Source organism: Odontesthes bonariensis, chromosome 13, assembly GCF_027942865.1.
Source record: "Odontesthes bonariensis isolate fOdoBon6 chromosome 13, fOdoBon6.hap1, whole genome shotgun sequence".
NCBI lineage: Eukaryota > Metazoa > Chordata > Actinopteri > Atheriniformes > Atherinopsidae > Odontesthes > Odontesthes bonariensis.
The window spans coordinates 38,901,560-38,926,822 of NC_134518.1; the positions used below are offsets into that span (position 1 = coordinate 38,901,560).

The 25,263-nt window shown below is 49.4% G+C and overlaps 4 protein-coding genes across 5 annotated transcripts; 1 reads left to right on the forward strand and 3 right to left on the reverse strand.

The window, feature by feature from the left end:
• The first annotated feature begins 1,780 nt into the window (after nucleotides 1-1,780).
• Nucleotides 1,781-6,306, forward strand: mrnip (MRN complex interacting protein). Its single transcript, XM_075482064.1, has 7 exons — nucleotides 1,781-1,908; nucleotides 2,502-2,561; nucleotides 2,939-3,045; nucleotides 3,780-3,825; nucleotides 3,901-4,034; nucleotides 5,690-5,738; nucleotides 6,024-6,306. Exons 1-7 carry the CDS (start codon nucleotides 1,849-1,851, stop codon nucleotides 6,243-6,245), a joined length of 678 nt encoding a protein of 225 aa, XP_075338179.1. The 5' UTR covers nucleotides 1,781-1,848; the 3' UTR covers nucleotides 6,246-6,306.
• sqstm1 (sequestosome 1) lies at nucleotides 6,265-13,472 on the reverse strand. 2 transcript variants are annotated; one of them, XM_075482063.1, is made up of 8 exons: nucleotides 13,124-13,472; nucleotides 11,459-11,554; nucleotides 11,103-11,377; nucleotides 9,418-9,556; nucleotides 9,276-9,344; nucleotides 9,067-9,188; nucleotides 8,731-8,992; nucleotides 6,265-6,640 (listed from the first exon to the last, which is right to left on the reverse strand). In XM_075482063.1, exons 1-8 carry the CDS (start codon nucleotides 13,284-13,286, stop codon nucleotides 6,480-6,482), a joined length of 1,287 nt encoding a protein of 428 aa, XP_075338178.1. In that variant the 5' UTR covers nucleotides 13,287-13,472; the 3' UTR covers nucleotides 6,265-6,479. The 2 variants fall into 2 exon arrangements, with proteins under 2 accessions (XP_075338178.1, XP_075338177.1); XM_075482062.1 differs by having other exon boundaries at nucleotides 9,418-9,559.
• A 1,382-nt stretch (nucleotides 13,473-14,854) lies between these two features.
• Nucleotides 14,855-24,360, reverse strand: rnf4 (ring finger protein 4). The gene is made up of 8 exons (XM_075482065.1): nucleotides 24,078-24,360; nucleotides 22,877-22,962; nucleotides 21,571-21,727; nucleotides 21,381-21,472; nucleotides 21,276-21,288; nucleotides 21,086-21,200; nucleotides 15,840-15,891; nucleotides 14,855-15,768 (listed from the first exon to the last, which is right to left on the reverse strand). The coding sequence occupies exons 2-8, from the start codon at nucleotides 22,886-22,888 to the stop codon at nucleotides 15,619-15,621; spliced, it is 591 nt and encodes a 196-aa protein (XP_075338180.1). The 5' UTR covers nucleotides 22,889-22,962; nucleotides 24,078-24,360; the 3' UTR covers nucleotides 14,855-15,618.
• LOC142398127 (uncharacterized) lies at nucleotides 18,386-21,080 on the reverse strand (the record flags this gene model as incomplete). The annotated part of the gene is made up of 1 exon (XM_075482107.1): nucleotides 18,386-21,080. A coding segment is annotated over one exon (1,461 nt), but the record flags the coding sequence as incomplete, so codon positions are not given.
• Nucleotides 24,361-25,263: the final 903 nt, after the last annotated feature.

Sequence of the window (25,263 nt, forward strand, 5' to 3'; positions counted from 1 at the left end):
TAGTATGCAGTATGTAGTATAGTATGTAGTATGCAGTATGCAGTATGTAGTATGCAGTATGAAGTATGCAGTATGTAGTATGCAGTATGCAGTATAGTATGTAGTATGCAGTATGCAGTATGTAGCATGCAGTTTGTAGTATGTAGTATGCCGTATGTAGTATGCAGTATGTAGTATGCAGTATGTAGTATGCAGTATGCAGTATGTAGTATGTAGTATGAAGTATGCAGTATGTAGTATGAAGTATGTAGTATGCAGTATGAAGTATGCAGTATGTAGTATGTAGTATGTAGTATGAAGTATGCAGTATGCAGTATGCAGTATGCAGTATGTAGTATGCAGTATGCAGTATGCAGTATGTAGTATGAAGTATGCAGTATGTAGTATGCAGTATGTAGCATGCAGTTTGTAGTATGTAGTATGCAGTATGCAGTATGTAGTATGTAGTATGAAGTATGCAGTATGTAGTATGTAGTATGCAGTATGTATTATGCAGTATGCATTATGTAGTATGTAGTATGCAGTATGTATTATGAAGTATGCAGTATGTAGTATGCAGTATGTAGTATGTAGTATGCAGTATGTATTATGCAGTATGTAGTATGAAGTATGCAGTATGTAGTATGTAGTATGAAGTATGCAGTATGTATTATGCAGTATGCAGTATGTATTATGCAGTATGCAGTATGTAGTATGCAGTATGCAGTATGCAGTATGTAGTATGTAGTATGAAGTATGCAGTATGTAGTATGCAGTATGTAGTATGTAGTATGTAGTATGCAGTATGTAGTATGCAGTATGTAGTATGTAGTATGCAGTATGTAGTATGTAGTATGTAGTATGCAGTATGCAGTATAGTATGTAGTATGCAGTATGCAGTATGTAGTATGCAGTATGCAGTATAGTATGTAGTATGCAGTATGCAGTATGCAGTATGTAGTATGCAGTATGTAGTATGCAGTATGCAGTATGTAGTATGCAGTATAGTATGTAGTATGTAGTATGCAGTATGTAGTATGCAGTATGCAGTATGTAGTATGCAGTATGTAGTATGTAGTATGCAGTATGTAGTATGTAGTATGCGGTTTCGAACACAGCCAAACACAAGTTAATGACAACAATGATGTCACATGTACATGGAGAGGTGCATCATGGGATAAAACAGAATCCTCCTGCTGCAGCCATGTTTCTGTCAGACTAAATAAATCAACATGATGATCACTGACAGAGATCTGATATTCATTAAGAGTTTGATGTTAACTCAGAATAAGTTTAAAGTTTACAAAAGTTCAACGTTTTATCAGGTTTTTTAATTGTCACAAACTGAAGAGAAAAGTTCAGTTCCAAGAAATGAGTTTTTCACCTTAAACTTTAGAATCTAAAGTTTGTTTTTTACAATGGAGAAGTTAAACAAATAAAATGATCATTTAAGCTTCTTTTCAACATCAGTAAATCCAAACAACCAGGAAGGAAGGACGATCAATAACCACCTGATCAATAATCAATAATCCCTGCCACCTGATTAAAGCACAGCAGATGGGATCATTTCCTGAAGTTTCAGATGGTTTAAAAGGTCTCAGTTCATTTCCTGACATCAGCCACTGGAATGTTCCAAAGGAGAGCAGTGCATGCTGGGAAGTGTATGCAGATAAACAGACGGATCCACTTTGTGCCGACCTGAACAGTGTAATAAATGTTTATAAATGCTTTTATGAAGAAGCGCGGCCTCCGGCCGCCAGGGGGCGAGCTTCTATAAGCTTCTATAACTCTGTACGGCCGCCGTTCAAAAAGTCCCGCGAAATCAGGGACCGGTGCAACAGAACCAGAACCAGAACCGTGTGGGCCGTCATGGTGCAAGAGTTTCACGTTCTCAGGTGTTTTACCTGCCAAAGCTTTCAGGTCCAACAGGTAACAAAGGAAACACCGGGAACAGCAGGCTAACAGGGAGCTAATAGGGAGCTAACAGAAGGCTAACAGCGGGCTAACAGGGAGCTAACAGAAGGCTAACAGGGAGCTAACAGCGGGCTACACTTGTTCATGCTTTGTGACCAATGAGCTGACAGCATATTGACACACAAGTATGACGATACAGAATACACTCATCCCATTGGTCGAGGAGGCAGATAGCTGAAGACACAAAGCAAACAGAAAGTTTTCTACAGATTTTCTGTTTGCGCTGTTGTTATTGCACTAAAAGTGTGCACTATTACCGAATGAATGTTCTGCTTTCTATCTATTGTTTTATATTAATGTGTACAGTTTTAATTTAAGCAGGACAGGTTTCTGTTTAAGAAAGATACTGATTTTATTCAATTAATAAACAGTTATTTTTTTATCAAAGTGAATTGCTGGATAATAAATTTTTTTACTTGTGTTCATGTCAACCAAAAATGTGCATCTAATTCAAATCAGGTTTGAGTCAAATAGTTAAAAAAAAAATAATTTCACTCACAAAAAAATGGGCTAAAAAACCTGTGTGTGCCCTGCGTTTTGTCTGTCAGGTGAAGAAGGCGAACAGGTGGAGCTGTAAGCTGTGTGGACAGAAGCAGTCTCTGCTGAAGGTCAGAAACTTTCTTCTTCTGTGTTGTTTGTCAGAGGAGGAACTTCTGTTTCCTAACAGGTGGGAGACGGAACAATAGAACCATGTGAAATAATAATAACTTCATAACAGCAGTAAGTGTTTTAGTAGGGAACAGGTGCATACAAGTGTTGGACAGTGGCTGGGGAACTTTAACCTGTCCAACCAGAACCTGGTCCAGTTCAGCCAGAGCTGATGGTGAGGAGGTGGTTCTGTTCTGCTCAGATCTGCTGGTTCCACATCCACAGTTTGACAGCAGCTGCTCTGGATCAGCTGCTTGTGGGAAACATGTGGACAGCCTGCCTTCCATCACTGATTGATTATCTCTGGGTCAGATGAGCTGTTTTTATTGGTTCTCAGGAGTTCGGGCGGGGATCTGCGGCCGACTGTCGGCGTCACGTCCAGAAACTGAACAGCATGAGAGGGGACGCAGTGGAGGCCCAGGAACACAACACCTGGTCACTATGGTAACAACCTGCCCCAGAGGAGGGCAAAAAAGATCAAAGAATTAAAGTACCAGGTGTCCTCACCTGTATCTGTCCAGGTGTGCTCACCTGTATCTGTCCAGGTGTGCTCACCTGCATCTGTCCAGGTGTCCTCACCTGCATCTGTCCAGGTGTCCTCACCTGCATCTGCCCAGGTGTCCTCACCTGTATCTGCCCAGGTGTCCTCACCTGTATCTGTCCAGGTGTCCTCACCTGCATCTGCCCAGGTGTCCTCACCTGTATCTGTCCAGGTGTGCTCACCTGCATCTGTCCAGGTGTCCTCACCTGTATCTGTCCAGGTGTCCTCACCTGTATCTGTCCAGGTGTCCTCACCTGCATCTGTCCAGGTGTGCTCACCTGCATCTGTCCAGGTGTCCTCACCTGTATCTGTCCAGGTGTCCTCACCTGTATCTGCCCAGGTGTCCTCACCTGTATCTGTCCAGGTGTCCTCACCTGTATCTGTCCAGGTGTCCTCACCTGCATCTGCCCAGGTGTGCTCACCTTTATCTGCCCAGGTGTGCTCACCTGTATCTGCCCAGGTGTGCTCACCTTTATCTGCCCAGGTGTGCTCACCTTTATCTGCCCAGGTGTGCTCACCTGTATCTGCCCAGGTGTGCTCACCTTTATCTGCCCAGGTGTGCTCACCTTTATCTGCCCAGGTGTGCTCACCTGTATCTGCCCAGGTGTGCTCACCTGTATCTTCTCTTTATTCCCAGTCAGCAGGTGGCGGCTGATGAGGAAGAGGTGCAGAGGGCCGAGCAGGTAAGGCAGGTGTTCTGAGTGAAACCGGTGAACCAGGTGACTCACTCTAACCTGAACCTGTTTGGCTGCCTGCAGGTGAGAGACTTCCAGGTGAGTCGCTGGAACAAGTATATGCGCCCTGCTGAGGAGGCGGAGCCAGAAACAGAGGAGCCCACAGAGACGGGTTTGATGGACAGACGGCAACTAGATGTTAACAGCACAGGTGTCAGGTGAGTACATACAGGGTTTGAGGTCACTCCCAAACTGGCAGCTGGTTCCTCAGAGAGGGGCCTGATAACCGAAGGCTCTGCCTCCCAAACTGGCAGCTGGTTCCATAGAGAGGGGCCTGATAACTGAAGGCTCTGCCTCCCAAACTGGCAGCTGGTTCCACAGAGAGGGGCCTGATAACCGAAGGCTCTGCCTCCCAAACTGGCAGCTGGTTCCTCAGAGAGGGGCCTGATAACCGAAGGCTCTGCCTCCCAAACTGGCAGCTGGTTCCATAGAGAGGGGCCTGATAACCGAAGGCTCTGCCTCCCAAACTGGCAGCTGGTTCCATAGAGAGGGGCCTGATAACCGAAGGCTCTGCCTCCCAAACTGGCAGCTGGTTCCATAGAGAGGGGCCTGATAACTGAAGGCTCTGCCTCCCAAACTGGCAGCTGGTTCTGTGTCTCACTCTTCCTTCCTGTGGACTCAGTCACGTTCTGCTGAACACAAGAAGCCATCAAAGACGGCGACATGGTGAAGGAAGCCTTTCTGGAGGCAGCGGGTAGCCTTTTGGACGACTTTAGAAAAAAAACAGAGATGATTAAGGCCATTAAAGAAGTGCAACTCTCCCACAATACTACCAAAAGGTGATCTGAGGGAATGGCTGTGGAACTGAGGAAGGATATGGGCCTGTGAGGGCTTTAGCTCCAATACCACGAGTCCACTGATGTGGCTCAGTTGTGTGTTTTCATCAGGATGGTTCCTGAAGACATGAGCACCAAGGAAGAGCTGCTCAGCATGTTTCCATTAAAAGGACACACCCCAGACAGACTGCCAGTTATCTCTGCAGCCCACGCTGTTAGCTGGACACCATCTGGACACCATCTGAACACCAGCTGGACACCATCTGGACACCAGCTGGACACCAGCTGGACACCATCTGAACACCATCTGGACACCAGCTGGACACCATCTGGACACCATCTGGACACCAGCTGGACACCATCTGGACACCATCTGGACACCATCTGGACACCCAGCGGTTGCAGGACGACATGCGGCTGAACATGTCATCACTGCTCAGATTTGGCTCCAGAGAAAACTACGGAGTCCCACATTGTTTTGGCTAAATTACACACCGATGCAACATTAATGTTAGTAACCGGGTGTCATTACCACCGATGTGAATAACTATTTTACCGTATTCACGTTTATCCTCAGCCAGCAGTTTTAAATAGGATTCTACGCTCTGGCCGCTGGTGCCTCTGATGCCTCTGATGCCCCTGGTGCCTCTGGTGCCTCTGATGCCCCTGGTGCCTCTGGTGCCTCTGATGCCTCTGATGCCCCTGGTGCCTCTGGTGCCCCTGATGCCTCTGATGCCACGTTTCTGACTGTAGAGCTGAAGTTACCCGGGTTTATGCAGGGAAACTCAGTCTGAAACATGGGCAGGTTGGTGGTGAACAAAGGGCTGGACTTAAGGAGTATGCGTCCTCTGACTCAGCCAGCCTGGGGGGTTAGTCAGCCAGCCTGGGGGGGTCCCGGCTGCTCGGGGCGGCTAAATGAATATTGTTTATAAACAATTAAGTTGCTGCGTTCAGTTCAGAGTGTTTCTGATCATTTCATGAAATAATTCTCTGAGATAATTGATCAATTCTTCCCCCCCCCCTTCCTGTTTTTACAGGAAGAGACGGAGATCAGAGTCTGAGCACAACGGCCTCACACCTGGGCAGGTAACATCAGACCATCAGAGTCTTTCCTCAGCTTAGGGTGCGCAAAGCAGAAGTTTAACCCACGTTGGACTGTCCCTTTAAGAAACTCTGGATCATAAACAACCATGTGGTGCTTTTTTAATGGAACCGGAAAACAATATCCACTGATAAATGATCAGTTATTGATGAGCTCAGACTGGGTCAGGTGATTTAAAGAAGGAATTATGGGTGTTTATTTCAAAGGTTGATGAAGCAGAACAAAGGTCAGGGTAACACCCAACACACAGATGTTCTTCTTCTGTGCAGCCGAGCTGTGGCTCCGCCTCCAGGTGGGATGGTTTCCCCCGCCCTGACGGCCCGCTGCAGGCGGAGCCTACAGCTTGTGGGTGGAGTCACAGTCCAGGTGAACCTGCCGGGCAGCCGGACGATGACATCACCAGGCAGCGCCGCCGGCTTCCTGTTTCCTCCATGTTTGAGAGCGGCGAGGAGTTCAGCTTCGACGAGGATTTCCTCCCTCAGAGGATTTAAGGACGACCACGACTTCATGTTTGATTCTTTCATGCTTTTATTGATGCTCAATAAAGTATAAACGGGATCAATGAGTACATGTATTCATTAACGGGTAAAAGTGATTAACAGGGAGAGCGTTACGGCTACAGGAAACAGATGCTTTCAGGTTTTAGTGATGTCACTGGTGTGGGCGGGGCTTTCAGGTTTTAGTGATGTCACTGGTGTGGGCGGGGCTTTCAGGTTTTAGTGATGTCACTGGTGTGGGCGGGGCTGCTTGGCGTACTGGATGGCGTCCAGAGCGGCGCCGATGTCGAAGTTCTTGGCCTGAAGGAGTCGAGTCAACCAGCCGCCTTCATCGGTGAAACCCATCGAGAGCATGAGCGCCAGAGACTCCACCAGGCGAGGGTCGGCCTCTGGGGGGGGAAAGAGAAGCTTAAAGGGACACTGCGTAATAAATTAAGTCATTTATTAGCTCAAATCAACATATTCATTCATAAATTAGTCCTCATTGGTGTAAAATCATTTCTTTCAACAATCTAAATTATCCTCCTGAGTGAAGAATAACTTATCTGCATCTACATAGAGCGGGCAAGCCATAGATATGTATAGAATATATATCTATACATATCATGTTTCTGCTCTATGAAAACGTGCCGAGAGGGACATAAAGCACTTCGAATCGCGTTTTCCCAACGCCAGGCCTGCAAGTGGAAATGACGTCATTTTGACGTCACGTTTGATTATAATGTCACATAAATCAGGCCAGGAATGATTTATCAACAAATCCTCCAGTAAATATCTTCAGAATACTGCTGAGTGTATAACTGGAAAGTTTGATGTTAGTAGGTGCTCCATAGTCTGAGATATTGATACTGGAAAAATACAAAAAACTGATTTTGAGAAAACGGCATTTAAAGATTTAAATAGGGGAATTTAATACATTTGTATTGGAAACAATTGCTCAAAAACAGAATAAATGCTCAGGCCCTTAGTAATACTAATATTGAATAAAATAATGTTATTAAAGCTGCGGTCGGCAACTTTTTTTTAGTCATATTAGCTTGAACTGTCATGGGATTCTGGAAGTAGAATATTAAATAGGCTGTTTAGGAAAAATAAGAATTCTGTAGCTCCCTCTGAAGCCTGTAATCATGCCTACAAAAACCGAGCGCTCCCGGCTGTTTTTAACCAATCACGTTAGGGTGGAGGAATCCTACCTGTCAATCACAGCTTGTGCACACGCTGCTGAGCGTGAGTCTGCCCCAGCTTGTGTGCGCTCACACTGGTGTGAACTCACGTGCACAACCTCGTCCACAGAGGGGGAGGGGTTTGGGGGCGATTCGGAGCTTGTTAGAGGTTGGGGGAGGAACCTGAAAGTTGTGTCAGTTAGAATTTTCCGACTTTAGACTCGCAATTTTGAAAACCTGCCGACGGCAGCTTTAATAAAGAATACAAGCTCAATAAAATATCTTTTTCTTTGAAAGTTGTGGTGTTATGGGGCATTTTCGGAGCGTCAGAGTCCACCACGTGATGCGTCTGAGCGAATCACGTTAGCAGAAACGAGCAGCAGCCAATGAGATTTCGTCATTAGCTATAAATCCGCCTTTAGACATTCCTGATTGGTTACTGATAGAAAGTAAGTGCCGTTATTTGGGATTCATATCATTGTGGAGGAGACTCGGAGCTTTCCAACGACACCGGTCATGACAGACTTCAGTAAACAGGCGAAGCTCGGCATGGCGCGTTGGAATGCTAACTTTTTGGTAAATTCGGGCGAAGCGTGCTGCCGCGAGTAAACAAAAAGTAACAAAATAAACCTTTTAATTTTTCAACGTTTTCTTTATAGCAGGTTGAAAGAACACATGTTAAAGGAGCAGACTGGCCCAAAATCTCAAAATTGACCACTGCATGAAAAATCCCTGTTTTTGCCTGCCGTGTCTCGCCTTAACTCACAAAACGAGGCGTTAGAAAGTTTGTAAGTTTACCGGGAGTTTATTTAAAAGCACTTTCCAGATAGCAACTACACACTGCTGCTAACGCTACTGCTGCTAACGCTACCGCTGCTAACGCTACTGCTGCTAACGCTAACGCTACTGCTGCTAACGCTACGTCGACGTCATTTCCGGTAACTCCCGGAATATGACTAATTGCATTGCTTGCACACCAAAGGCTATGTCAACTTATGTTATCTGACATGTTATCTGTCATCTGTATTTATAGTGTTATTGTATGTGTGTTATGTAATCCTTTGTACTGTGTGTCTTGATGTCTTTTTGTTTGTATGGACCTTGAGTCTGAATCTGTAGCTTCTTGAATCTTGACACATGCCGCCTGCCATAGTTCAAGAAGTTGCAACGCACATTTGAAAACGCGCTAGAGAGCAAATTCATTCGACTTTGCAAAATAAAATTGCACCTCTAGATGGGGCAAGAAATTACAAAGTGTCCCTTTAATGCAGCGGGGGAGGGGCCCATCAAAGAGGGGGCAGAATGAGGGGTCTTACCTGGGGGCAGGTGAGGGTAGAGAGCCGCCTCCCGCAGCCCGGTGGGCCCCTGCTGCCCCCCTGAGGGTGGCCCCTGGTCCTGGGCCCCCTGCTGGCCCCCTGAGGGTGGCCCCATGTCCCGGTCTTGGTCCTTGTCCCGGTCTTTGTCCTTGTCCTGGTCCTGGTCCTGGTCCCCCGGCTGTAGGGACTGCAGCTCCCCTGTGGACGGGTCGACCTCCTTGGAGCTCAGGTGAGTCCACTCCTCGTCAGAGTCTCGGCTCGCCTGCACACCGTTGGCAGACGTCAGATGACATCACTGATCAAACTTACTGATCAGATGGTACTGATCATACTGACCTTTGACCCGGGGCTGGCTCCGCCCTCTCTGCCACCTCCGCCCTCCTCGGCCCCGCCCTGAGCCGGCGGGGTCACTTTGGTCTTCTGACCTTCATGCTCCACGTCGATGTCCACGTCAATACCTGCAGACATGAGATCACTTCCTGTTTGACCACCTGCTGATCGCGCCCCAAACAGCCAATCACAACCATTGATCACCGCTCACTCACCCAGTGGGCTCAACATGGCCGCCACGCCCTCTCCGATGTTCTTCAGGAAGTCCACGCTGGCCTGAGAGGCTGCACAGAGGTCAGAGGTCACTTAATGCGTCATCACTTAGTTTATATATTGATGATTGGTTTAGGCACTGACCAGAGGGGGCGCTGGAGTCGGTGCTGGGTCTGGAGGGCCCGGCCTGCTCCTGATTCTGGTCCTGAGACGGAACCTGGTTTTGGTTCTGGTTCCATATGCAGTGTCTCATCCTTTTCATCCACTTCCCCCGAGGAAACAACTGCTGAAGGACAAAATCCCGACAATCAATAGGCGGGACGCAAACTACGACGTCCCTAAGGACAGAGGCGGGGCGCAAACTACAACGTCCCTACGGACAGAGGCGGGGCGCAAACTACGACGTCCCTACGGACAGAGGCGGGGCGCAAACTACGACGTCCCTGCGGACAGAGGCGGGGCGCAAACTACGACGTCCCTACGGACAGAGGCGGGGCGCAAACTACGACGTCCCTGCGGACAGAGGCGGGGCGCAAACTACGACGTCCCTGCGGACAGAGGCGGGGCGCAAACTACAACGTCCCTACGGACAGAGGCGGGGCGCAAACTACGACGTCCCTACGGACAGAGGCGGGGCGCAAACTACGACGTCCCTACGGACAGAGGCGGGGCGCAAACTACTATGTCCCTACGGACAGAGGCGGGGCGCAAACTACTATGTCCCTACGGGCAGAGACGGGACGCAAACTACTACGTCCCTACGGACAGAGGCGGGGCGCAAACTACAACGTCCCTACGGACAGAGGCGGGGCGCAAACTACTATGTCCCTACGGACAGAGGCGGGGCGCAAACTACAACGTCCCTACGGACAGAGGCGGGGCGCAAACTACTACGTCCCTACGGACAGAGGCGGGGCGCAAACTACAACGTCCCTACGGACAGAGGCGGGGCGCAAACTACTACGTCCCTACGGACAGAGACGGGACGCAAACTACTACGTCCCTACGGACAGAGGGGGGGCGCAAACTACGACGTCCCTGCGGACAGAGGCGGGGCGCAAACTACGACGTCCCTGCGGACAGAGGCGGGACGCAAACTACGACGTCCCTGCGGACAGAGGCGGGACGCAAACTACGACGTCCCTGCGGACAGAGGCGGGGCGCAAACTACGACGTCCCTGCGGACAGAGGCGGGGCGCAAACTACGACGTCCCTGCGGACAGAGGCGGGACGCAAACTACGACGTCCCTGCGGACAGAGGCGGGGCGCAAACTACGACGTCCCTACGGACAGAGGCGGGGCGCAAACTACGACGTCCCTGCGGACAGAGGCGGGACGCAAACTACGACGTCCCTGCGGACAGAGGCGGGGCGCAAACTACGACGTCCCTACGGACAGAGGCGGGGCGCAAACTACGACGTCCCTACGGACAGAGGCGGGACGCAAACTACGACGTCCCTGCGGACAGAGGCGGGGCGCAAACTACGACGTCCCTGCGGACAGAGGCGGGGCGCAAACTACGACGTCCCTGCGGACAGAGGCGGGACGCAAACTACGACGTCCCTGCGGACAGAGGCGGGGCGCAAACTACAACGTCCCTACGGACAGAGGCGGGGCGCAAACTACAACGTCCCTACGGACAGTCGTAGTTTGGGCAGTCCCCTGCTTCCAAGCAGCAAACACCGTAACAGGCGCAGCAGGCAGTGATACGAAGGGAGAGAAAATAGGGCCAAGAGATTGTGAGGTCTGACTTTTTCCTGGAGAACCATTTTGTGATGCAAATGTATTACTCTGTTGCATGTATTACCCCCCCCCCCCCCCCCTCTCACCTGCAGCGGGTGCCAGATGGGCAGCAGAGCGTGCTCGGTGTGCGTCCCCCTCGCCTGGCAGGCGGAGCACAGGTCGTAGTTCGGACACACCGAACACTTGAAGCGAGTTCCCACCACGGGCCCCTCGCAGCCGTCGCAGGTCACGTTGGGATGCAGCACGGGGGGCGGGGCCAGGTGGTGGGGGGGCGTGCCCTGCGGAGCCCCGGGTGGAGGAGGACCGAAGAAGAAGGGGGGGAAGGCGTGCATAGGGAAGTCCCGTCGATTCTCCTTCTTTTCTGGAACAGTTCAACACAACTTTATTGACCGGTCGGGTGACGGCGGGGTCATGTGACCCAGAACCTGAAAGGTGCGTTTACCTTTGATGAACAGGCGGAAGGTGGCGTCCTTCATGCAGCCCAGACCCATCATCAGCTCGTCATCAGAGGAAAACGCCACCAGGTCTCCGTCTTCATCTGAAACACCAGCAGCAGCGTTATTCTACAGCAGCATGACGTCATCCCATCAGGTACGTCAGGTGAACCATAAACCAAACGGGCCGGAGACTCAGCCACCTGAGCCTGTTTATCAGTTCAGCTTCTGACTCAGAAAACAAGAACCAACATTTAAAAACCAAAAATAAAACAATTCCGCAAAGTTACTGACAAACAACGCACCTGGACTAAAACACACCTGGACTAAAACACACCTCTGGATTAAATCACACACCTGGATTAAAACACAGCTGGATTAAAACACACACCTGGACTAAAACACAGCTGGATTAAAACACACACCTGGACTAAAACAACACACCTGGACTAAAACACAGCTGGATTAAAACACAGCTGGATTAAAACACACACCTGGACTAAAACAACACACCTGGATTAAAACACAGCTGGATTAAAACACACAGCTGGACTCAAACAACACACCTGGATTAAAACACACACCTGGATTAAAACACAGCTGGATTAAAACACACACCTGGACTAAAACACACCTCTGGACTAAAACAACACACCTGGATTAAAACACAGCTGGATTAAAACAACACACCTGGACTCAAACAACACACCTGGATTAAAACAACACACCTGGATTAAAACACACACCTGGATTAAAACACACACCTGGACTAAAACAACACACCTGGATTAAAACACACACCTGGACTAAAACACAGCTGGATTAAAACAACACACCTGGACTCAAACAACACACCTGGATTAAAACAACACACCTGGATTAAAACACACACCTGGATTAAAACACACACCTGGATTAAAACACACACCTGGATTAAAACGCACCTGGACTCAAACAACGCACCTGGACTCAAACAACACACCTGGATTAAAACAACACACCTGGATTAAAACACACACCTGGATTAAAACACACACCTGGATTAAAACGCACCTGGACTTAAACAACGCACCTGGACTAAAACACAGCTGGATTAAAACAACACACCTGGACTCAAACAACACACCTGGATTAAAACACACACCTGGATTAAAACGCACCTGGACTCAAACAACGCACCTGGACTCAAACAACGCACCTGGACTCAAACAACGCACCTGGACTCAAACAACGCACCTGGACTCAAACAACGCACCTGGACTCAAACAACGCACCTGGACTCAAACAACGCACCTGGACTAAAACAACACACCTGGATTAAAACACACACCTGGACTAAAACAACACACCTGGATTAAAACACACACCTGGACTAAAACACAGCTGGATTAAAACAACACACCTGGATTAAAACACAGCTGGATTAAAACAACACACCTGGACTCAAACAACACACCTGGATTAAAACACACACCTGGATTAAAACGCACCTGGACTCAAACAACGCACCTGGACTCAAACAACGCACCTGGACTCAAACAACGCACCTGGACTCAAACAACGCACCTGGACTAAAACAACACACCTGGACTCAAACAACACACCTGGACTAAAACAACACACCTGGATTCTCAGGTTTTCGAACAGACCTGCGGTCATGACGTCACGCTCACCTTTGTAGAACAGGTTGAAGTCCCTCAGGGTGGAAAACACTCCTGCGGTTTTCTTGCTCAGGTACTCGAAGCTGCAGGACACGTCCTGGTCCACCGGGAACCTGCGGATCTCCTTCACCTGCTCGTCTTTGCCCAACAGGTAGGCCTTCACCGTCACCGACATCCTGAACTGAGCCGAACTGAACCGAACTGAGCCGAACTGAACCGAACTGAACCCAACTGAACCCAACTGAACCGAACTCAACCGAACTCCGGGAAGAAATCACGCACTTCAACCGTCCCAAACTAAGTCCGAAACTTTGTGACGCAGCCTGAAATCTTCAGCCTTTTTAATGTTTACTTCCGCCTTCGACGTCACTGGCGTCAGCGGAAGTAAACAGTGACGAGGTCTCCCATTGGTCCGCTAAGAGTCCCGCCCAGCGCACCAATGGGAGGCTGCGGAATGACTCGGTAGAATCCCAATCAGGGACTTTCCTCTGTCATGTGACCAGGATTAAAAAGTTCACGAAGAAGAACGCGGAGTCATCGTGACGAGACAACATTCAATAAAGTTTATTTATAAAGCGCCAAATCAAAAGACATTGTTGCTCTGATATCCAACCAGATTTCCTTCTTTTCTTTGAATTTTTTTTGTTTGGTATCACAGATTTCAAGGCGAAAGATTCCTTATCAATCTAATATTGTTGCTTGCTAAATTTCATATTCATAAAAGTTAAATAATGCACAGAAACCACTTTTTGACCTCTTCGTAATAGATGTTAACTTATTTTTGTAACTCGTATTTACTTGTGTAATTTATTTATTTATTTATTTTTTTCTCTCTTCTGTTCTAACAGTTTTCTATCGTTGTATTTTTTAACTATGTTCTTTCATTTTGTCCTTTGTTCATTACTGTACTGTTACTGTGATATTGTGAAGATAAATAAAGTTTATTAAAAAAATAATAATAATAAATAAATAAAGCGCCAAATCACAACAAATGTCATCTCAAGGCACTTCAGTTATAATTCAAGCCAATTAGAGTCCAACTCATTGTAATCATAATTTAATTAATTCAATTATAAATTTAGTCCCGTTCATTTATACAGAGTCAATTAAAAAACTATTTCCATTGTAAGAAACTAACACTTAGGTCCAATTTAACAGGGAGCCAATGAAGAGAAGCTAAACCTGCAGAAATCTGATCTCTGCTGTTAGATATCATCAGAACTTTTTGGATCAGCTGGAGGCTGAAGGAGGAAAAAAAAGGAATTAAACAGTTAAACTGAATCTATTTATCAGTCTGCTTCCTGTTTTCTTTATTATTCATGATTCGTACTTCTTTATGAACATATATATAGTACCAGATGCACTTTAATACATTTATACTTGTATAGGAGGGTAAAACCAATCAGATGCATTTTAATGTCTGAAACTACAGTGCGACAAAATTGTGTTGATATGGTTTTTCGGTACGGTATTCGTACCATAACAGGTCATTTGTTGTATATCTTGTGATGTGGTTAAGTGATATGGAATGTTGCACGCTTTGTTTTCTTGTTTCCTGTTTTTGTCTTGTCTTGGTTTTAGTGTGAACAGCAGGACTGCAGATGGAAATTAGCCTCGGAGCTAAATCTGGCATATTTACATTGTATGTTTATTAATAAGCAGAATCCTGTCACAAATGAACAAATAACTAACTAAATGTAAACATTCACATTTTACAGCATCACACTTAAGTCACATGATCAATTTAAAATCAATAACTGGATGTTTTTATTTGGCAAATAAATGTTATCAAACTGTTAAATAACATTCAGTTACAGGCCCGTGAGCCGTATTCAGCTGACTCCGGGTCACACGGTAACTCACAGACAGCCCCGCCCACACAGACAAGGCCCCGCCCACACCGGAGTCAGCTGACCCGGTGATCTCTGCTGTCATTCTTTCTTTCCACCGATGACATCACTGTGACCTTCCTGCAGCCAATCAGCAGCAGCGCTGGGGCGAGTCTGAGTCAGTGTCAGATTACTCAGTCACAAGACGGCGCTCAGCAAAAACAAAGCTGATATATCCCAGAATGCATTTCTGCCCCCAGGCTGCCCACACCCAAATACCTGGTTTCCATGGAAACAACCAGAGAACCTGAGGCACACACTGATCAGGATCCTGATCAATACAAATAATTCCACCTAAAACTAAACAGATCAATATTATCACCAATAACTGAGGACAAAGTTATCAATAAACAGCTGCTGACTCGTCAATAGAATTTATTTAAACTTTAACAGAAATATGAGCTCAACATCAACTGAATGTAAATCAGTAAATTCTTCTTCAACCGACCAATCAATCAATCAACTAATCAATATCTGTTCATGAAAACGCTGAAGTTTTATGGTGAAGAAAATCCAAACTTCCTGCAACAAAACATTGGCAATCATGTGACTGACGGACCGTCAGCGTCCAATGGCAGCTGGGCAGGGCGGTGAGGTCACTGTGAGGTCACTGTGAGGTCAGATGTAGAGGGGGTGGTACTGGCGGCTGGTCAGTCTCTTCCTGCAGGTGGGACAGGTGTGTGATGATGTCAGAGCGTCCCTCAGACACTGGCTGCAGAACACGTGGCCGCACTTTGTGGAAACAACCAATCGGCCGCTCTCAACGATCTGTGGAGGAAACAATCAGCCAATCAGAGACCAGCCACACCAACGTAAACGGGCTGATGGCGGCGCCTCACCTCAGAGTAAAGGTCCAAGCAGACGGGACAGCTGATCAGCCCGGGGGTCGACCTGAAACACACACAGCCCCGCCCACACGGTGAGTCATAGACAAGGCCCCGCCCACACGGTGAGTCATAGACAAGGCCCCGCCCACACGGTGAGTCACAGACCAGAGCCGTATATAGAGAGTTCGGCCAACTCGAATCATGGGCGCCATGTTTGCTACCAACGGCGAAGATTCCACAGCGTAAGCCTATGGGCCGCATAGGTCAGAATCGCTGAATTTAAAATACAAATAAGGCTCGATATATCATCAAACTTCGCTTGTAGTTTTATCAAGATCCCTACATATGAACTCAAACATTAAGAACATCGTTCGTATACAAGGAGTTTGCTTAAAAGAGGTTCTTGTTAACACAGGACCTAACTCATCAACCAGACATCTCTTATTTCACAAACACATGCATGAATAAAACTCTCATTTCTAAATTGGCCAAATACACACAAGTTCAATACATCCAAAATGTTCATAAACTAACTTCTGAATTCTTCAAAGTTACAGTTTTTTTGCGAAATACATAAGAAAATGATAACGCGATTGACGGTATAGGATGAATATAGGAATATAGGAATAAAGGACCATAACATTAGCCCGATAGCAGTAATAACTTAGTAACTGAGGCAAAGTTATGTGTTACCGAAATGTGGCTGTCTACATCGACATAAATTAAATGCACACGTCGTCACAGCAGGTGTTATATTGCATCCGAGTTACTGATGTTATGACAGTAGCTGCTAATTTTCTAACTAGCATAAGGCTCGACTAACTTCAAACTTCATTCATTTCTTAAGCGGTGTCAGGAGTTTTTGAGAGCATGGTATATATTAATGCTATTATGACTTTATTTTTTTAAGTAATTGTTAACAAAAGTCAGAGAAAAACAATGACATTTACCTCACACAACACGGAGAAATCTGTCGCTTTCCAGTTCTTCCTTCTGACCTTAATGTCCCATCATTTCCTCCGTTTTTTGTCACGGGGGAAACGGTGTAGTTGTTTCCCCTGAGCCGGTCTTACACTGCAGCCATATGCACTGCAGCTTGGCATTATATTGGCATAACAACTAATAATAATTTAATAATGTATTTGAAGTGTTCTGATATAGCTCACTGTGGGGATCGCTGTTTGAAATATGAATATTGGTAGCAAACATGGCGTCCACGAAACACGTGACCAGCCCAGAACCAATCAGCATAGCGGGATAGCTCAAACGTTCGAACCCATAGTTGGCCGAACTCTCTCTATAAACGGCTCTGTCACAGACACAGCCCCGCCCACACAGACACAGCCCCGCCCACAGGGTGACACAGCCCCGCCCACAGGGTGACACAGCCCCGCCCACAGGGTGACTCAGAGACACAGCCCCTCCCACACAGACACAGCCCCGCCCACACAGACACAGCCCCGCCCACACGGTGACTCAGAGACACAGCCCCGCCCACAGGGTGACTCAGAGACACAGCCCCTCCCACACAGACACAGCCCCGCCCACACGGTGACTCAGAGACACAGCCCCGCCCACAGAGTGACTCAGAGACACAGCCCCGCCCACAGGGTGACTCAGAGACACAGCCCCGCCCACAGGGTGACTCAGAGACACAGCCCCTCCCACACAGACACAGCCCCGCCCACACAGACACAGCCCCGCCCACACAGACACAGCCCCGCTCACACAGTGACTCAGAGACACAGCCCCGCCCACACAGACACAGCCCCGCCCACAGGGTGACTCACAGACACAGCCCCGCCCACACAGCCCCGCCCACAGGGTGACTCACAGACACAGCCCCGCTCACACAGTGACTCAGAGACACAGCCCCGCCCACACAGACAAAGCCCCGCCCACACGGTCTCAGAGACACAGCCCCGCCCACACAGACACAGCCCCACCCACACGGTGACTCAGAGACACAGCCCCGCCCACAGGGTGACTCAGACACAGCCCCGCCCACACAGACACAGCCCCGTCCACACGGTCTCAGAGACACAGCCCCGTCCACACGGTCTCAGAGACACAGCCCCGTCCACACGGTCTCAGAGACACAGCCCCGCCCACACGGTCTCAGAGACACAGCCCCGCCCACACAGACACAGCCCCGCCCACACGGTGACACAGAGACACAGCCCCGCCCACACGGTGACACAGAGACACAGCCCCGCCCACACGGTGACACAGAGACACAGCCCCGCCCACAAAGACACAGCCCCGCCCACACGGTGACTCAGAGACACAGCCCCGCCCACACGGTGACTCAGAGACACAGCCCCGCCCACACAGACAAGCCCGCCCACACAGACACAGCCCCGCCCACACAGACACAGCCCCGCCCACACAGACACAGCCCCGCCCACACAGTGACTCAGAGACACAGCCCCACCCACACGGTGACTCAGAGACACAGCCCCGCCCACACGGTGACTCAGAGACACAGCCCCGCCCACAGGGTGACTCAGAGACACAGCCCCGCCCACACAGACACAGCCCCGCCCACACAGACACAGCCCCGCCCACACAGTGACTCAGAGACACAGCCCCGCCCACACAGACACAGACCGTCTGAACCCGGAGTTACAGTTGCTGCGTCTGTCACGGCGGTGGCGGACCGTGACGTCAAAATGACGTTTCAGGCCTGGCGCTTCCCTTGAAAAGACGGCGCAGCGCGTTGTCGTGCACCAGTCGATTTTTGTAACTTGGCGGCGCCAACAACGACAGACCGGATGGACCAGAGGCCAGGCTCAGTCAGGAGGTGCGTTTGTACAGCAGCTGTACGGAACTGCAGGGAAACAGCACAGGGAGCACGCAAACTCCCCAAACTGGTGCACAGAGATGGGCAGAACTTTGGGGAAAGAGGGAGAGTTCTGTAAGAATGTGTGGAAGAAGCTACGGGACAGATACCTGAAGGCAAAGAAGAGGGCAGAGACTCTGTTGATGCCGGGGGCTTCAGACCTTCACCTCTTTTAACTGAATTAAAAAATTTAAATTATCCGATTACTGCAGCAGTAATTAATGACAGTGTTCCTGCTCTTCATTGTTTTCTTCCCCACTTTCGTGGTTGTAGAGTAGCGCTAACCTTCAGGTAGCAGCGCCACCTCTGTGACGGAGAAAATTGCAGCTACTGGCGCATCAACACCGCTCGCGCTAGCAGACGCGGCAACCATGGAGGCCGAGGAGAGAGCACAACTCAGGCAATAACAGCTGTAAGTCAAACGGCTGGAAATCGAAGCCGAAAAGACTATAAAGCTTCGACAGCTGGAGCTTGAATCTCAGGTCAGGTCTCAAGTTCATAGCACCACGGTGAATCCTGCTAATGGTTCTGGTGGGTCCTCTTCAATTAGATCCTTTTACTAAATATGCGGCTCTAGTACCTGAATTTCGAGAGACAGAAATTGATTCTTATTTCTCTGCTTTTGAGCGGATAGTAAAGCTCAAGAGGTTGTGGCCGCCCTTCCTCTTGCAGACACCCTTAAGTATGAGGTAGTTAAAGCTGCCGTTTTGAAAGCCTTACCGGCAAAAATGTAGGTCTTTTAAGAAAAGCCCTACACAGACCTATATAGTTTGCCCGGGAGAAGGGAAGTCTCTTTGACAGATGGTGAAACATTTAAACTCTCTAAGAGAACTCATTTTATTAGAGGAGTTCAAAAACTGTCTACCTGAGCGTGTTGTTGTTCATAAATGAACAAAAAGTAGACTCGCTTTCCTCTGCTGCTGTATTAGCAGATACAGCAGCCTCTGACCCTAACCCATGAGCAGCCTTGACACAGACGTCTTCTCTTTAATGTCGGGGACAGAGACGTGCGCTCTGAGTTCAAACCGACGGCTAAAAGCAGTTTTATTACCGACTTCCAGCTCACGCAGCCATAAGAGGCTACCGGCTGATACTGATACAGCTGGGGCGGGTCTACTACCCGGGGCGCGTCTACTACCCGGGGCGGGTCTACTACCCGGGGCACGTCTACTACCCGGGGCACGTCTACTACCCGGGGCGGGTCTACTACCCGGGGCGCGTCTACTACCCGGGGCCCGTCTACTACCCGGGGCGCGTCTACTACCCGGGGCGCGTCTACTACCCGGGGCGCGTCTACTACCCGGGGCGGGTCTACTACCCGGGGCGCGTCTACTACCCGGGGCACGTCTACTACCTTGGGTCGGTCTACTACCCGGGGCGCGTCTAGTACCCGGGGCGCGTCTACTACCTTGGGTCGGTCTACTACCCGGGGCGCGTCTACTACCCGGGGCCCGTCTACTACCCGGGGCGGGTCTACTACCCGGGGCCCGTCTACTACCCGGGGCCGGTCTACTACCCGGGGCCCGTCTACTACCCGGGGCCGGTCTACTACCCGGGGCGCGTCTACTACCCGGGGCGGGTCTACTACCCGGGGCCCGTCTACTACCCGGGGCGCGTCTACTACCCGGGGCGGGTCTACTACCCGGGCCGCGTCTACTACCTTGGGTCGGTCTACTACCCGGGGCGGGTCTACTACCCGGGGCGGGTCTACTACCCGGGGCGGGTCTACTACCTTGGGTCGGTCTACTACCCGGGGCGGGTCTACTACCCGGGGCGGTTCTACTACCTTGGGCGGGTCTACTACCCGGGGCGGGTCTACTACCTTGGGCGGGTCTACTACCCGGGGCGGTTCTACTACCTTGGGCGGGTCTACTACCCGGGGCGGGTCTACTACCCGGGGCGGGTCTACTACCTGGGGCGGGTCTACTACCCGGGGCGGGTCTACTACCTTGGGTCGGTCTACTACCCGGGGCGGGTCTACTACCCGGGGCGGGTCTACTACCTTGGGTCGGTCTACTACCCGGGGCGGTTCTACTACCTTGGGTCGGTCTACTACCCGGGGCGGGTCTACTACCCGGGGCGGGTCTACTACCTGGGGCGGGTCTACTACCCGGGGCGGGTCTACTACCTTGGGTCGGTCTACTACCCGGGGCGGGTCTACTACCCGGGGCGGGTCTACTACCCGGGGCGGGTCTACTACCTTGGGTCGGTCTACTACCCGGGGCGGTTCTACTACCTTGGGTCGGTCTACTACCCGGGGCGGGTCTACTACCTTGGGTCGGTCTACTACCAGGGGCGGGTCTACTACCCGGGGCGCGTCTACTACCCGGGGCGGGTCTACTACCTGGGGCGGGTCTACTACCTTGGGTCGGTCTACTACCCGGGGCGGGTCTACTACCTGGGGCGGGTCTACTACCTGGGTGTGTGTGGAGCAGACATCACGGTGGCACTGAGGACGGGGGCGGCGTCTTCGTCTTCGTCGCTGCTGAGCACGTAGCTCTCGCCCGTGGGGACCCTCCCACTCTGAGGACCTGACGGGGGACACCCACAGAGTGTTGGACTAACCCAACGAGGACATGTCTAACCTCTGAAACACAAAGTTTTACCTTCATCCACCAGCTGAACCACAGCAGCACAAAAGAAAGAGAAGAAGAGTTAAATCACAGCCAGTTTGTTGTCATGGCGACAGTCTGAGTGTGAGGCGCCGTTACCAGCATGGAGTCGTTGTTGGTGGTCAGGTCGACCACGGCGGCCTCCGACCCCTCGCAGGTGAGGTCCACCACCTCCTCCACCTCCTGCACACCTGCACACACCAGACGCATGAGGTCAGATCCGGGGGAAACCGGGTCAGAACCAGAACCACCTGAAGGCAAATCAATCAGAACATCGATCGGTGCCGACCGTCCTCAGAGTTGTCCATCACGTCGATGGTGTCTGAGGGGGGGGCGGAGTCAACGCCAGCAGTCGCCGTCCCGCTAGCCGCTGAGCTGGGGTTAGCTTCTCTGCTGGTCTTGGTGCTGGTTCTGGAAACCAGTGTGGACTTTCTCTTCCTGTGAGCCTGAACACACAACAACAGGTCAGCAGCGTCAGCATGCACCTGCACAGGTAACCCTAGCCCTGGTAACCCTAACCTGCACAGGTAACCCTAGCCCTGGTAACCCTAACCTGCACAGGTAACCCTAGCCCTGGTAACCCTAACCTGCACAGGTAACCCTAGCCCTGGTAACCCTAACCTGCACAGGTAACCCTAACCCAGGTAAACCCAACCTGCACAGGTAACCCTAACCCCAACCTGCACAGGTAACCCTAACCCCAATCTGCACAGGTAACCCTAACCTGCACAGGTAACCCTCGCCCTGGTAACCCTAACCTGCACAGGTAACCCTAACCTGCACAGGTAACCCTCGCCCTGGTAACCCTAACCTGCACAGGTAACCCTAACCCAGGTAAACCCAACCTGCACAGGTAACCCTAACCCCAACCTGCACAGGTAACCCTAACCTGCACAGGTAACCCTAACCTGCACAGGTAACCCTAACCCCAACCTGCACATGTAACCCTAACCCTAGCCCAGGTAACCCTAACCCTAGCCCAGGTAACCCTAACCTGCACAGGTAACCCTAACCCCAACCTGCACAGGTAACCCTAACCTGCACAGGTAACCCTAACCCCAACCTGCACAGGTAACCCTAACCTGCACAGGTAACCCTAACCCCAACCTGCACAGGTAACCCTAACCCCAACCTGCACAGGTAACCCTAACCCAGGTAACCCTAACCCCAACCTGCACAGGTAACCCTAACCTGCACAGGTAACCCTAACACAGGTAACCCTAACCTGCACAGGTAACCCTAACACAGGTAACCCCAACCTGCACAGGTAAACCTAACCCAGGTAACCCCAACCTGCACAGGTAAACCTAACCCAGGTAACCCCAACCTGCACAGGTAACCCTAACCCCAACCTGCACAGGTAACCCTAACCCAGGTAACCCTAACCCCAACCTGCACAGGTAACCCTAACCTGCACAGGTAACCCTAACACAGGTAACCCCAACCTGCACAGGTAACCCTAACCTGCACAGGTAACCCTAACACAGGTAACCCCAACCTGCACAGGTAACCCTAACCCAGGTAACCCTAACCTGCACAGGTAACCCTAACCCTAGAAGGTGATCAGACCAATGAAGAAGAAGAAATAAACTTACAGAGCTGCTCATATCACTGCTGGACCTGAAGACCCTGAAGACAGCGAGGAGGCAGCAAGGAGACCCTGAGGATCCTGAGGAGAAACCTGGAGGGAAAGGAGACATCGGGTTTGTTTGGGATGTTTTAATATAGATCTGCCCAAAGTTCAGCAAGTCTAACATTAACATCCCCATTAGCTCAGAAAGGACCTAAAGTAGCTCAGAAAGGACCTAAGGTAGCTCAGAAAGGTCCTAAGGTAGCTCAGAAAGGTCCTAAGGTAGCTCAGAAAGGACCTAAAGTAGCTCAGAAAGGACCTAAGGTAGCTCAGAAAGGTCCTAAGGTAGCTCAGAAAGGACCTAAGGTAGCTCAGAAAGGACCTAAAGTAGTTCAGAAAGGACCTAAAGTAGCTCAGAAAGGACCTAAGGTAGCTCAGAAAGGACCTAAGGTAGCTCAGAAAGGACCTAAAGTAGCTCAGAAAGGACCTAAGGTAGCTCAGAAAGGACCTAAGGTAGCTCAGAAAGGACCTAAGGTAGCTCAGAAAGGACCTAAAGTAGCTCAGAAAGGACCTAAGGTAGCTCAGAAAGGACCTAAAGTAGCTCAGAAAGGACCTAAAGTAGCTCAGAAAGGACCTAAGGTAGCTCAGAAAGGACCTAAAGTAGCTCAGAAAGGACCTAAAGTAGCTCAGAAAGGACCTAAAGTAGCTCAGAAAGGACCTAAAGTAGCTCAGAAAGGACCTAAGGTAGCTCAGAAAGGACCTAAGGTAGCTCAGAAAGGACCTAAGGTAGCTCAGAAAGGACCTAAAGTAGCTCAGAAAGGACCTAAAGTAGCTCAGAAAGGACCTAAGGTAGCTCAGAAAGGACCTAAAGTAGCTCAGAAAGGACCTAAGGTAGCTCAGAAAGGACCTAAGGTAGCTCAGAAAGGACCTAAGGTAGCTCAGAAAGGACCTAAAGTAGCTCAGAAAGGACCTAAAGTAGCTCAGAAAGGACCTAAGGTAGCTCAGAAAGGACCTAAGGTAGCTCAGAAAGGACCTAAAGTAGCTCAGAAAGGACCTAAAGTAGCTCAGAAAGGACCTAAAGTAGCTCAGAAAGGACCTAAGGTAGCTCAGAAAGGACCTAAAGTAGCTCAGAAAGGACCTAAAGTAGCTCAGAAAGGACCTAAGGTAGCTCAGAAAGGATCAGAAACAGAAAGCTTTGAATGGAGAAGTCATGTTTCCTCACTCACCGTCAGTCTTCACCGCTGTCAGCTGTTTGTTTAACACATTTTAACCTCACAGTCGGAAAAACTCTGGATCTAACACTCTGGTTCTAAGGTTCTGAACTCTGGATCTGAACTCTGGATCTGAACTCTGGATCTAAACTCTGGATCTGAACTCTGGATCTAAACTCTGGTTCTCTGGTTCTCTGGTTCTGACCCGGTACGGCACACAGCACCAACTCGCTCCCGCCGGAGACCTGAAGCTAACGTTAGCATCTGGCTCCTGTTTGGCCGGCGCTTCTTCTTCTTCTGTACCGGAAGCTGATGAGTTCCGGGTCATCATCGCCCCCTGCCGGGTACAGGGGGAACTATAGCTTCCGGTGACTCCCGGAAGCTGTTGATTTGGAGGTTGATTCGAAGCCTTTCAAAATAAAGGCGAGTGTACCGGAAGCTCGTATTTTTAAACGTTTTAAACATTAAATTTTTAAACGTTACGACCACCTATAGGGTTATTCTACAGATAATCAATGGAGACTAGATGTTAAAACATTATTATTTATATATATATATATAATAAAGCATTATTTTACTCCAGTATTTTAATTTAATTTAATTCGCAAAAACAACAGCTGTTAGTTCAGTTTGCACTACAAATTCATTTTGAAACAATAAATCTCTGTAAATACACCTTATTATATGATGGCATCATGCTTCTGCGCTCCACCCTGTTCGTTGTTTCTGTACCATTATTTATCATTGAAAATGTGACTCCCAGCACTGTTGGACGCATTTACAGATTGATTTACTCAATTCTTTTATATAGGCATATCTGTGTGTTTACAAGTCTAATATTATATTATATATTCTAATAACATTCTATTAATATTGTGAAGTGTAATAAGTGAATTACTGAATACCTAGTTACATGACTCAGATATCCAATAACCTGTTACAGGAGGAAACAGTAGACTCAAAACAAACTTTCAAATGTCTTTTTATTTTATTTTTTGTAAGTGTTTTATTGCACAAGAACCTTTCTCCACAAGACCTCCACTTCTTCTTCTTCTTCAGCACGATTCACCTTTTATCAACACTGCAGAATTACTCTGTTGGTTAAACTCTGAGAACCAAGAACCATGAGATCCTGACTGATAACTGATCAGAGGTTTAATGTGTTACCATGGTAACTCTTCATTAGAACAGACTTTATTCA